Genomic DNA, 13,100 nt, shown 5'->3' with positions numbered 1-13,100 from the left:
CTTCAGTAAACGTTGCTTTCTCTGTGCTGATTAAATGGATATTCTTAAAGCTGGATCCAAAATACAAAGAGATTTCATGGTCTTTTCAGGTCAAGCCTAGTGAACAGGCTCATTTCTTTCTACGCTTCTTCTCCATTTTGCATTAAATGATTCAGTCACTTGTGATGTGGCAGCTGAGTCCTGTAATCCATTTCTGATGGCAAAGTTAATTCCCTAGAAGAATTCACAGAGCTGATTGCAAGCCAACCTGTAAGGCAGGGCAATGTAGAAAATAATTAGATGTGTGTTTGTGCAACTGCGCAGTCTGAAAATCACCAAAAGAAGACACCTTTGGTAGTTCGTTTTAGAAATAATAGGAAAAAAAGTTGTTCATGTTTCATTCAACCATTTTTCACCAACACTCAAGTCTTTCCCTTGTTTAGATCAGAGAACACGTGAAACACTCAGCTATTAACCTGACAATAGAACATGCAACAATGACCACCAAATTCAACCACGCTTCATATAAGTGGAGCAAAGAGGAAAAAATTCCATGCAAGTCCCATGGCAAGGAAAAAGTGCAAAATAAAATACTAACATGATAGAAGTGTCCACTTTAAAAAGCATGCTTCTTTTTCCAGTCAGAAACATGGCAAATAGAAATAATGCTACAGAACTTCACTTTATACAAGGAGAATCAGATTCTATGTCAGGCTGTGAAACTCTATGCCAAGGCCAGGTAAGGACAAGAGATACCAGAGGAGGCAAAGCTGCAGTGCCTGTGCTTGAAAATCTGCACGAAAAAAGTACTTCAAGATTTTTTTGAGCTGGGGTGTCTATTACTAAAACATGGGCACCTGGGAAAATAAGAACTGATAACAGCATGTAATAATGAGAAGCTAGAGGAAAGTGCTGAAAGTGTTTTCCACATGGAGGGATAGCCTCTTCCCCTCATGTTCCAAAGTGCATAATACATTCAAGAAAAATTGCAATGCTAGCGTTCTTTTGAATTCCACTCAACCAGCAACAGAGAGATAAAAGGCCATTAAAAGATAAGCAAAGAGAAACACTTATATCTGGTTTGTCACAGCACCTGGAGAATAACAGAACTGTACTTTGCAGCTGTGACCGGGACTGGAAAATAGAAGCTTTATTAGGGAATTCACACGATATAGGAGAATGACAGGCTGACCTCACAGCACAACAACACATGAATCGAGTCTGAATGAAACAGCTGTTACTTCCTTTTATTTCACTTTAGTTAGCATCATCAAGCATTTCCTTGTAATAGAAACAGAAATTCCCTCTGCTTTTATTTGACTGACAACACCACGACAAACTGGGAACTGCTTGTGATTATAAAGTTTCCTTTCGTCCCTAACTGTAACATACTTACAGTGCACTGACTCCTGGCCTTGGCTGAGCTTTGCCTGCCTTATCACTTCATCGGTTAATAACCCCCATAGCAATGAAATAAAACAACCACACAAATGAGCAAAATAAACACCCTTATGGCTGACAGCAGGTTGTGCGTAAGCACGATAATGAAGCACGATGAAAAATAAGAGCAAAGGAACAGCACGCCCAATGGTTTATTCTGTTTAACGTGCAGACCGTGAGGGGCTGGACGGACTCACACCTGCCAACTCGCCCCTGCCTTAGAAGAGCTCCGCTTGGAGTCACTCGCTGCTTTTTGCGAAGCGAGGGCATCCCACGGACTGGGCATGCCGCAGGAGCCGCCGGCTGCGAGAGCCCTGGGGAGCACCGGCCGCAGCGGAGCAGCACGGGGAGCTCTGCCGGTGCCGCGAGCGAGCACAGCGAGCCAGCGAGCCAGCGAGCCCGTGCCCGGTGCCGCCCCGGCCGGACTAAAGCCGCACAGCACGGCCGGGCACCGTGAGGGTAGTGCCACCGCTCCCGGCCCGGGCAGGGCGGACCTGAAGTGACGCCGCGGCGGCGGGCGCGGAGCCCCGGAGACGAGAGGCAGCGAGCACCGCCCCGCCCGCGCCCCAGGCCCTGAGGGAGCTGCGGCGCTCCCGTCCCGCCCGCCCCGTCCCGTGCTCACCGCGCCGCCGCCGCCCGGCCCGCCGCCATCTTGTGCGCTGTTTACCGCCGCGCTCTCGCGAGAGCCCCGAGCGCTGCGCATGCGCGGACAGCCCGGAGCCCTCAGGCAAAGGCGCTCGGCTGTCCCGTTATGCTCACGGGCTGAGAGAGGCTGAGCGAGCCGGGAGCAGCGCGGCACGACCGGGCCTGAGGGACACCGCAGCTCCACCGGCCCAGAGCTGCTGAGAGGGGCTGAGCGAGCCGGGAACAGCGCGGCACGGCGGGCCTGAGGGACACCGCAGCTCCACCGGCCCAGAGCTGCATCTTAGCCTTTGCCTCAATCAAATGGAATGCTTTAAAGCCCCTTTGCCAGCGAGCGGAAGGCGTTGTTGGCAACGCAACAGCTCTATCCCGAATTCTTGAAGCAGACAGCTTTGAGCACCAGGTGAGGCTGGCGGCAGCTGCTGACAGACCCCTGTCATCTGGCCCTGGCCCTGACACTGTTCCCCATCTTCTCCATTACTTCAAAGCTGGCATTTAGAATGGCTTGATTTTTTTGGGGTCCTGTTGCTGATGGGTTTGGAGAAGTCTCAAATTCGCTCAACTTTGCAAATGGCCATCATGCAGCACTGTGGGAGAGCATCACTTACTGTCAGAAATGAAACAGTACCTGCTCCTGCCCAGTTATCTCAATGAGAAAGTGAACAGAGATTAACATCAAGAACATCAGCACTGTGTCACAAAGGAAAGCAGCACAGGAACTATTTAATACAAGGATACATAGAGGATCCAGACTTTTGCTGTCTAGGTTAGGTAGCTTGCTTAACAAGGTATGGATAAGTTACAGTAAGTCCTCCAAGGTTCATCAGACATTTCTGCACCACTGATCCGAATTATCACGCAGGACATTGAGCGGCTCCTATTTCGCTTTGGCTGTCAAAGCTTCCTTGCGGAGAATTCTGCTAAAATACTGTGCAAACCATGCCCACATCCATTCAGGCAGGCATTCACCCAGTGTGAACTGTGGAGAGGCATGGGGACACAACAGAAAAAATGAAAGGAAGGCACAGAATAAGATAAATTCCCTTAAAGTAAACAAACAATATCTCAAATCACTACTAAAGCAGGGCAAAGAAGTGCTTGAATATCAAACAAAGCCTTGAACTTGTAAGTACATATATTTAGCTGTTTCTAAAGTAGCGCCTACAGCTGAACAGTTAAGTTCTGCAAATAAATCCTGAATCCTGTTTCGGTCAAGTTCACAACAGCAACTCTGTCCACTTCCTTTAACTGCCACATCTTGCCAGAATCAATCCCATCTCTTTTATTCCTTTTGGACTAATCCTCACTTCTTTATTTCCATCTATTCAACCCAATGCTATAGGAAGCCACTACGTAGGATAGATGAGACCAGTGTGCATGAAACAGTCTGCCCCTAGAAATGAAAACCCTAACAAATGGGAGCACCTGCTTCCAGTAGCTTACAACAAAAATATGAGGTTTTTTCCTGCTATGATTCCATCCTCCCTACCCATTATTCCCCAGTCAGCAACACCCCAAGTGAAATGAGTTACTCTGTACTTTTCAGTAAAAATTGTCTCTTTCCCATTTTTGCTGTGCATTTCAAGGGCGAACTGGATTCACTCTGTGATCATAAAAATAAGCATGCCCAGGCATAATTTTCTAAAGCAGAACCAGTGAGAAAACATGGCACAATGCCTTAAAGTCTACAATATATATTACACTTCTTCAGAATCAGCATAGCTTTCATTCAAACTCCTAAGAAAGTAAACAGCTGATTTACTTCTACTGAAAATCATGAAATAGTTTAATGAATTCCATTACCTGTATTGCATGCTTCCAGTAACCAGTGGTCCTCATTGATAACCCAAGAGTAGAAACAGCATGCCTTGCATATTCTTCAGCAGTAGGAATAAAGACAGATCTCTTTGACATAGTGCTGCTGAATGATACCAATTTTGTACTAATTACAAATGGTATTAGACTCTGAACAAAAATTCCTTTAGAGGCATACTCATAATGTAGTGCTCTACTGAAATAGTCGAGGTAGCTCTAGAAAGACAAAAGCAGAAAGAGACTTTTCTTTTTTTCCCTTTTTTTTAAACAAAATCTCAAAGCGGGATTTTATTAAGATTACAGAAAAGTTGTAACACATTTTATACACCAGTTCAATAAATAATATAAAATAATGATTTCTGAATTATTATCAATATTTCCATGTGTTATTATTTGCTATAAACCTGTCATGGTACAGTAACTTGCAGCACAAAGTGACTGCTTAACACAATCTGACAATTTCTGCTTAAAAATAATACAAAAACATTTATTTTATCTAAAAAATACCACTTTGTTCTGGGGGCATTGCAAGGATGCTCTACAGCCAGCTCTACCTACTACTGTCAGAAGAAGAAAATAAAGTCCCATTCTTTAATAAATTTACAGGTGAATTTTGCATTCAACTGTCTTCTCCAAATGCCAAGTTAGTTACCTCTGGCACGTCCTTATCCAAAATTATTCATTTGTTTATGTGTATCTGCATTACCTCCTCTAGCTCATTTTACTTTTACAGAATAACAAAAAAGCACAAGCCTGATAACTGGGACTGCTGGAATCAGACTGAAAAATGAGCCTGGCTCAGTCTTATCAGGGCAACAACACTGATGCCTACCCTGCTGAAGCTACTGCTGTGCCACACAGCCAGCTTTCACTAACAAAGAGCATTTTAGACTCAGCTTGTGAGTAGACTTCCTGCTGCTCCCAAACAGCCTTGCTAAAGGTTTTCCCAACAGTTTGTTGGGAAAGCATCTTGTACAAATGCTCTTACAGCTCCTTTAGGAAAACTAAAGCAACCACTTCAAACACCATGCACTGTTAGTTAATGCACAAAGAGGCTTAGGATGTTGAAGCAGCTTGTTCTCATTTCTGTGTTCTGAGGCCAGGCTTATAGCTGGATTGCTGATCTAAATTTTGGATTAATGATGTCTGCTAAGTGAAGAAACTTCAGTACATTTGTGTTTCGTCTTTTTCATTCAAGTCTTTTAATTGTTTTAATTCAAAGTGCAGTTCTACATACACTTAGCATAATCAAAAGGGCAGATACCCTGCACAGAAACAATCATCTTAAGCCAGTTTTCACTGAAGCAAATCTGCAAGGAATTTTATACCTTGGGGTAATAAGAGCTGGTTTTGCTCCAGGCCAAAAGAAATACAAGAGCTATGTCAGCAGCAAGGCTACAACACAGGGCAGCCACGGACAGCTGGGAGCAATAACCACTTGTGTTTAGACACTGGATCTAGGTGAGATCCTTCCACAATCGGTTGCTTTTGTGGATTCAGCAGCATGTCATCCAACATAAATCCACCATCACCGTGAGCAGTCATTCTTCCAGCATCACCAGCTGCCCCATCCCATTCATTACTGGCTGGATCTCCTCACGAAGGACAATTATGGAGGAGCTCTTTTCACTTGTCCCCAAATATGGCACAACACTCCTTGGTGATACATGAAGCTGTGGCTTGATTTGGCCACACTCCTTGTCACAGTGATGGCTTGAGAACAAGCATAGCCCTTTTTGATAACAAATACTGGCATGCAAGAGGCTTGAGGTATATGCACACATCAGCTGAAAAAGAGAGAGATGAAATTCTGGACCTTTTCAATGGGACCCACTGAACTGCCTCTCTGCTTTGTGCATCTGAGAAAGGCAACGTTACTCCTAGAATGACTGTTATGCCACAGTTCACACAAAATCCAAGAGCACCGAATTTGATTCAAAGCCCAGCACTGGTGAGGATGAGGAGTTTACTGCATAATACCTGTACCATTCACTTCCAGTATTTAAACAAACCCCCAGAAAACATTCAAGTCTTTTGACATTCTTGCTGAATGCGTTAAAAAAACCCTCATAACACAACCAACCTATAATGTACTTTCCAGTGCATAGCATTTAACACTACACCACAACTTACTTTGGAGGCTCCATAGACTGTCAACATTGGTGTTGGCTGACAACAGGATGAAGAAGAAAGGTTCACAATTGCTCCTTTCTTCTTCTTTACCATGCCTGGCAGCACGATATGCGTCATCATGGTAGCAGAAGCAATATTTACAAGCATCATGTCCCATAGCAAATCCTCAGACAGGTTAGTAAAATAGTCTGTGTGGGCATAAAACATTCCTACATTATTGACCAAAATCCCAATTTCTCTGTCTTTCAGAGCCTCCTGAATGGCTGGGTAAAGCTCACGCCCCTTGCTGAAATCAGCTACTATGAAATCTGTTTCCACGTTATAGGTTTCAGATATGCTCCTGGATACAGCCTCCAGCTTCTCTTTGTTTCTGCTGACTAAGATGATGTTGACACCATGCTTTGCCAGTTCTTCAGCATAAGCTTTCCCAATTCCATCTGTGCTACCTGCAAGAGAAAACAGCAGTAGAAAACACAAGTGAAAAACAGAGCGACCCCAGCCTTCTACTTTGACAGTTCTTTATATTGTAGCTTTGTTCTTTTTTTCTGAGATCATGTGGCACTGAATATATTGAATGCAAAGACACAACAGTGAAGACAACACTGTCAACCAGCTTCTGCTACTCTCCTCATAAAACTTTTATATTTTCTATGACAACAAGAGAGAGTTTAAAGGAGAATCTTAATGAAAAGCAGGGATGTCAGAAGTACAGGACTCAAACCTTGCTGAAGAACTAGAGCACATATGAAAACACCATAGCAAAAAGAGGATCTTGTCTGCATCTCTGTCTACACTTGCAGGTGCTCAAGATGTATCTTGTAAATGTGGGCAACAATTGCTGTGATTCTTTCTCAGCAGTTTATCAACTCACTTAGCTTGCCCATCTCCTGAGGAATTAATTTATAAAGACAATGAACAACAGCCACTGCTCAGGCAGACTAACCTGCAACCAGAGATAATACAGACTCCAGCTTGTGACATAAAGCTCACACAGCAGCACAAGCTACCAAGTTTCACAGTACTGGCACAAGCAACTTCACCACTTCATCTCTTACCAGTGACCACGGCCCATTTTCCATACTCCTTGACGAGATCAACCTCCCCAGCCAGCTTCGGAATAACGTGCAGCCTGAGCGCGCTGTAAGCGTCCCACGCCAGAAACACACACTTTCTGACTATGTACCAAGCTCCAACAATAGCCAGGGCTTCTACATACAAACTGCAGGAGCGACTGATTTCTCTGTACAAGAGGGAGAATTGATCCACTGCAGCCATGGTGATCATGAGCCTGAAAAAAAAAAAAAAAAAAGACACAGGCAATTATAATTGCCTCCTGGGCCATGTAAACTTTTCAGACTGTATGGATAACCTATAAGATTCAGCATACTACACTTTGAACACTGTTTTGATGCAGAAAAGCCACAAATCAGTCTGCTAAAATTTGGGTATCACCTACCATCTTACTCACTGGCTTAGGTACTGTTTGGCCCTTTTTCTACGGTTTAGCTATTACTCAATTATACTGCAACGGCACTGATCAACGATTCTGTAAATTAAGTAATTCAAGCAGAAGCTGAACAGGTGAAGATTAATTCAGGAAGATAAAGAACTATCGAAAAGAGAGGCAACGACAACCAGCACGAGAGAGCTGAGACACAAAGAAATAAGGGCCTCTTTCAAGGACTAAAAGCTACCTGAGAGACAAAGGAGGCTCAGAGACAGAAAGTCAGTCTCCAGCGCTGTCAGAAGCAGCACATCTGCCACTGTCCTTGAACCACGGCACGGAGCAGCGCATCAGGCGCCTCGCAAGGCTTTTACTAGTTTTCGCACTTTTAAAACAAGCACAGATCCGCCCTCGCCTCGGCAGGACACGATGAGCCGCCCAGCACCGCCACACCCCGCCCGCCCCTCGCCCAGGGCAGGACAGCGAGCTCCGGGCGAGTCCTCCCCGCGCAGCCCCTGCGAGCTGCCCCGGCGCCTCGGCCCTGAAAGACCGCACCAGCCCCGGGTGCAGCGGACGGAGCCCAGCCCCGCGGCAGCCCCGACCTGCGGCGCCTCACCCGCAGGGCCGAGCCGAGCCGAGCCGAGCCGAGCCGAGCCGAGCCGAGCCGAGCCGAGCCGAGCTCTCCGCGCTGCCCGCGCCCGCCGCCTGTGCCGCGCGGGGCCGCCGGGAGCGGCCGCGGGGCCTTGTGGGCCTCCGCGCGCCGTCGCCATGGCCACGGCGGAGGCGGCTGAGGCGGCGGCTGGAGCTCGGGCTGCGCTCCCTGCCGGCCCTGCCGCCCACTGAACCCTGTGCACATGGTGTCTCAACGAGTCCCAGCATAACTCCGATAGCGGCTCGGGGGTGTTAGCATGCAGGCGGCGCCCGCTGGGGACCCGGGCGGCGGCCGCGGAGGGGAGCTACCGGCGCCTGAGGGCAGCGCTGTGAGCGCAGGTGAGCTCCCTCCGGCTCGCTCGATGGGACACAAAGCCTGCCCATCTCGGCTGTTCTACTCATCTGGATGCAAATACCAGTGTGTGCTTTCTCCCAGCAAAGTCACTGAAATCCTGCCTAAACTGAGGCATACTCAGTTGCTATCTTCCCGTGGCCTTTCTTCCTTTCCCTATATTTCTTTACTTTCCTGTCGCTGGAGAGATATTTGTTCCAGTGTTGTAATCACACAACTAGCCTGACCTCTCAATCTTTAGTCACAGGTGGGTCAGGTTTGAAGGGACCACAGTGGGTCATTGGCCCAACCTCCCTGCTCGAGCAGGGCCATTCCAGAGCCCATGACACAGGATTGCATCCAGATGTTACAGGACAGTTGTCTTGTGTAACTTGTATCAATTCTCACATCTAGTCTATATTTAAACTTAATTAAGTAAAAGCTTCCCTAGCCAAGCAACATGCTCAACATCACTGGTGTGAAAGAACAGGTTTGGCAGCAGAGCTTGCTTAAGTTGATACACTCAGGTCACTCTGACCCATGGAAGAAACACGATTCAGTGTTAGGATTCAGTTTACTGAGATCATTTGTGCTCCAGACAAAAAAAAAATTACGCAAGTCTACGCTGAAGATTTTAAATGCAATTAGAGAATACAAAGAAATCTCTAAGTACATCTTAATGCAAACTGGTTTTGCAAAGACAAAATGTTACACAACTCTGAAACTTTCATTTTCATTGCTTGAAAACTTGCAGACAGCTCATGTTGACAAATCGTCCAATCTGGCTGTGCCATTTAATCAAAAAAATATTTGTCATCTCTTGCTCCCTGCAGCGTGGTTTGTTCTACAAAATTCATAGCTAAAGTAGTATTTTCTGGGGAGGTTTTGGCCATATTATGAGGCACCTGAAAAAGGTGCCTTCTTTTACAACAGTTGACATAAGATCAGCAACTCCAAATTATTTTAAAAAGTGACAAGATTGCCTCCTAGTCCTATTCTCCCTAACTGTATTCTCCAAAACTATTATTTAAAATACTTATTATTCATCAAGTTTTTCTCATGAAACATAGCGGTAGCCAGACACGGTAATGTCTCAGGCAGAACAACAGTGATTTTATTCTCCAAGTTTGTTTTGCTACATCTAAACACAGTTTAGTTTTATTTGGTGAATTCCTTCACAGGGAATTTTATGTCCCTCCTAACTGGTACCTTTTAAGAGATTCTTAATGAAGACTTACCTCACTAACAAAGTGACAGCACCTGCCACCACAGGAGATGCCACACTTGTCCCAGAGAGTGAGCAACATCCACCTTTCATACCAGACCCTCTCACTCCAGAGCCGTAAGTAACAATATCAGGCTTCACTCTGCCGTAACCTCCAGGCAGCTCCTGGGAAAGAAAACAAATGGATTACTGCCATACTGTATAGCAAATCCTGGTGGCTTCACTTGGACACTTAAATTAAATGCAGGTCATTCAGAAGTAAAATCAGCCATTAAATCAGTTGAGGTTCAGAATCACAGAATAGCAACTAACCTAAAGAAGGTTACATTGCAGGTGCACTATGGAAGTGCACACAAGACTGAGCAATATAAGCATCCATCTCAAGATACACAGTTTTAAAAGATGTTAGCAGCACAACAGAAAGCACAAAACACGCCAGTGTCAGGAATAGTTGGAAAACTGCACAGTAACTCACCATCATCCAAAGTTCTCTCATTAGTCCAGTTTGTTCTCTCCTTTACATTTTTGAAATGTGGATGTTTCTCACTCAGACCAGTGTCAAACACTGCTACTCTCACACCAGCACCTATTAAGAGAAAATCATTGCTTCTTCTCATTCAGCTCCATAGCAAATCTATTCCATCAAGTTAAAAGAGAACTTTTGTTTTATGCAGTTTGCAATTTGCAATCTAAGTAAGTTATAGATCTTAAATAAATTCTTATTCCAATTCAGAAATTCAGCCAAAGATTATAAACATGACCAATTTCCCCTAAGTACAATACACACACAGAGACAAGCATTCCATAAATATACAAGGCATTTCAAACCAAATTATTTCTCCATCTTTACAGCCTGGCACCCAGTGAGAGGTTAACACACACGAGTCAATTAGCCTCTCCTTACACTTCACTTGCTTTTCCAGGAAGGTTATTGTTCTCCTTAGGCAACAAGCAAAAGCACACCTGTGTAACCCATTTGCCAGAGGACATCTGCCTGCAAGGTCTGAGCAACCTGGCGAGGGATGGCTCTCAGCAAGCGCCTGCTCGAGTGTCGGCCTGTGGCATGCCAGAAGCCAGAGCCCAAAGAAAGACTTGCTCTTCTCAAGGGGCGGGATGACTGCCACTTCTGAGTCCATCTGGTTTCATTGCAGTGCACCACTGCATCAGCTGTGGAATTAGGACGAAGAAAAGAAAAAAAACAGTATGAGGAAAACCACAAAGAACCGATTTTTATGCAAATGTAAGACATCATATTGTTACAACAAAGGTTTTAGATTATTGAGTATTCATTTTCTCCAATCAAAATCAGTAAAAGCTGCTGGTTTATCTACTAAGGATACAGAGCTCCACAGTCCCAGGTAACTGACTGCTGCAAGAGAAACGTTTCTGTCTTATGGATGGAAACATAGTATGCTTTAGCAAACATATGACAACACCCTGATCATTTTATGATCAAGAAAGTTCTGTCAATTAAAGAAAAACTGCAGGGCACTTCTCATTTCTGTAATGCTAAGTTGATGGTGTGAAATAAGGCTAAGAACAGATCCCATGCAGCCACACAAAAAATTACTTACACTCCAAATACTTGAGTGACCGAAAGACCTTTCGCTGAGGTGTTACACGCTTGATGTTCGGATGATCTTCCAGTGTGAGGACTCCATCCTTCTGCTTCTCGTTGATCTGAATAACTTCAAAATCACTTGGATAGTCACTGGCTGGGTTGTTGCGAGGTACAATCCTCCAGTTCTCAATATCACTGCTTTTTAGTGCACTTGAAATAAATTTACTTCGAGCTTTAGCTGTGAAGTAGCCATTAAAAGCCACAATATACTCTGGAACAAGAGCACTACCTTAACAGAACAGGTGTTTAAGCAGCTTATTCACGTATTCACATTGCAAAGTCTGAATTTTTATTTGGTTTTTTAGAACAAAAAAATCATAATTTGAGGCATTTTCTTGGTGCTTTTAGAAATTTGCAATTTATTTCTGCACTTCGTAATGGGAAAGGCTGTGGGGTGTGTTTCATCATGAAACCTAACAAATGTAATAAAAACTTTTGAAAGGAAGGTAGAATTGTAAATATCAGGGAAAGGTGAAATGATGGGAGAGGAGCAGGGGAGAGGGAACACATTTTTCCAAACAGCTGTTTACATCGTTTTATTTCACTTTAGTTAGCATCATCAAGCATTTCCTTGCAATAGAAACAGAAATTCCCTCTGCTTTTATTTGACTGACAACACCACGACAAAATGGGAACTGCTTGTGATTATAAAGTTTCCTTTCGTCCCTAACTGTAACATACTTACAGTGCACTGACTCCTGGCCTTGGCTGAGCTTTGCCTGCCTTATCACTTCATCGGTTAATAACCCCTATAGCAATGAAATAAAACAACCACACAAATGAGCAAAATAAACACCCTTATGGCTGACAGCAGGTTGTGCGTAAGCACGACAAAGAAGTACGATGAAAAATAAGAGCAAAGGAACAGCACGCCCAATGGTTTATTCTGTTTAACATGCAGACCGTGAGGGGCTGGACGGACTCACACCTGCCAACTCGCCCCTGCCTTAGAAGAGCTCCGCTTGGAGTCACTCGCTGCTTTTTGCGAAGCGAGGGCATCCCGCGGACTGGGCATGCCGCAGGAGCCGCCGGCTGCGAGAGCCCTGGGGAGCACCGGCCGCAGCGGAGCAGCACGGGGAGCTCTGCCGGTGCCGCGAGCGAGCACAGCGAGCCAGCGAGCCAGCGAGCCCGTGCCCGGTGCCGCCCCGGCCGGACTAAAGCCGCACAGCACGGCCGGGCACCGTGAGGGTAGTGCCACCGCTCCCGGCCCGGGCAGGACGGACGTGAAGTGACGCCGCGGCGGCGGGCGAGGAGCCCCGGAGACGAGAGGCAGCGAGCACCGCCCCGCCCGCGCCCCAGGCCCTGAGGGAGCTGCGGCGCTCCCGTCCCGCCCGCCCCGTCCCGTGCTCACCGCGCCGCCGCCGCCCGGCCCGCCGCCATCTTGTGCGCTGTTTACCGCCGCGCTCTCGCGAGAGCCCCGAGCGCTGCGCATGCGCGGACAGCCCGGAGCCCTCAGGCAAAGGCGCTCGGCTGTCCCGTTATGCTCACGGGCTGAGAGAGGCTGAGCGAGCCGGGAGCAGCGCGGCACGACCGGGCCTGAGGGACACCGCAGCTCCACCGGCCCAGAGCTGCATCTTAGCCTTTGCCTAAATGAAATGGAATGCTTTAAAGCCCCTTTGCCAGCGAGCGGAAGGCGTTGTTGGCAACGCAACAGCTCTATCCCGAATATTGAAGCAGACAGCTTTGAGCACCAGGCGAGGCTGGCAGCAGCTGCTAACAGACCCCTGTCATCTGGCCCTGGCCCTGACACTGTTCCCCATCTTCTCCATAACTTCATAGCTGGCATTTAGAATGGCTTGATTTTTTGGGGTCCTGTTGC

General features: G+C 46.3%; 1 protein-coding gene across 4 annotated transcripts; it reads right to left on the bottom strand.

The window, feature by feature from the left end:
* Positions 1 to 116: 116 nt before the first annotated feature.
* On the bottom strand, positions 117 to 12,733 carry LOC146432251 (hydroxysteroid dehydrogenase-like protein 1). Of its 4 annotated transcripts, none has more exons than XM_085071776.1 (9): positions 12,633 to 12,733; positions 11,235 to 11,492; positions 10,624 to 10,827; positions 10,136 to 10,246; positions 9,674 to 9,825; positions 7,065 to 7,297; positions 6,010 to 6,455; positions 3,865 to 4,092; positions 117 to 247 (listed from the first exon to the last, which is right to left on the bottom strand). In XM_085071776.1, exons 4-9 carry the CDS (start codon positions 10,154 to 10,156, stop codon positions 224 to 226), a joined length of 1,104 nt encoding a protein of 367 aa, XP_084927902.1. In that variant the 5' UTR covers positions 10,157 to 10,246; positions 10,624 to 10,827; positions 11,235 to 11,492; positions 12,633 to 12,733; the 3' UTR covers positions 117 to 223. The 4 variants fall into 4 exon arrangements, with proteins under 4 accessions (XP_084927902.1, XP_084927901.1, XP_084927903.1 ...); XM_085071775.1 differs by lacking the exon at positions 117 to 247 and adding an exon at positions 2,757 to 3,040; XM_085071777.1 differs by lacking the exons at positions 117 to 247; positions 9,674 to 9,825; positions 10,136 to 10,246; ... (1 more) ...; positions 11,235 to 11,492; positions 12,633 to 12,733 and adding exons at positions 2,757 to 3,040; positions 8,070 to 8,174.
* Between the last annotated feature and the right edge of the window lie 367 nt (positions 12,734 to 13,100).

The sequence above is a fragment of the Lichenostomus cassidix genome, chromosome 11, assembly GCF_008360975.1.
Source record: "Lichenostomus cassidix isolate B80296 chromosome 11, HeHo_3.0, whole genome shotgun sequence".
Lineage (NCBI taxonomy): Eukaryota > Metazoa > Chordata > Aves > Passeriformes > Meliphagidae > Lichenostomus > Lichenostomus cassidix.
The sequence above is the reverse complement of the archived record's forward strand: the minus strand, read 5'-3'. Positions and strand labels throughout refer to the sequence as shown.

Coding starts and splice junctions, on each gene's coding strand:
- LOC146432251 (XM_085071775.1), bottom strand. CDS start 10,156: ATGAGAGAACTTTGGATGATG. Junction 6,456..7,064: donor AAAATGGGCCGTGGTCACTG/GTAAGAGATGAA, acceptor TTTCTCTTGCAG/GTAGCACAGATGGAATTGGG. Junction 3,041..3,864: donor ACTGGAAGCATGCAATACAG/GTAATGGAATTC, acceptor GCCTCTCCACAG/TTCACACTGGGTGAATGCCT.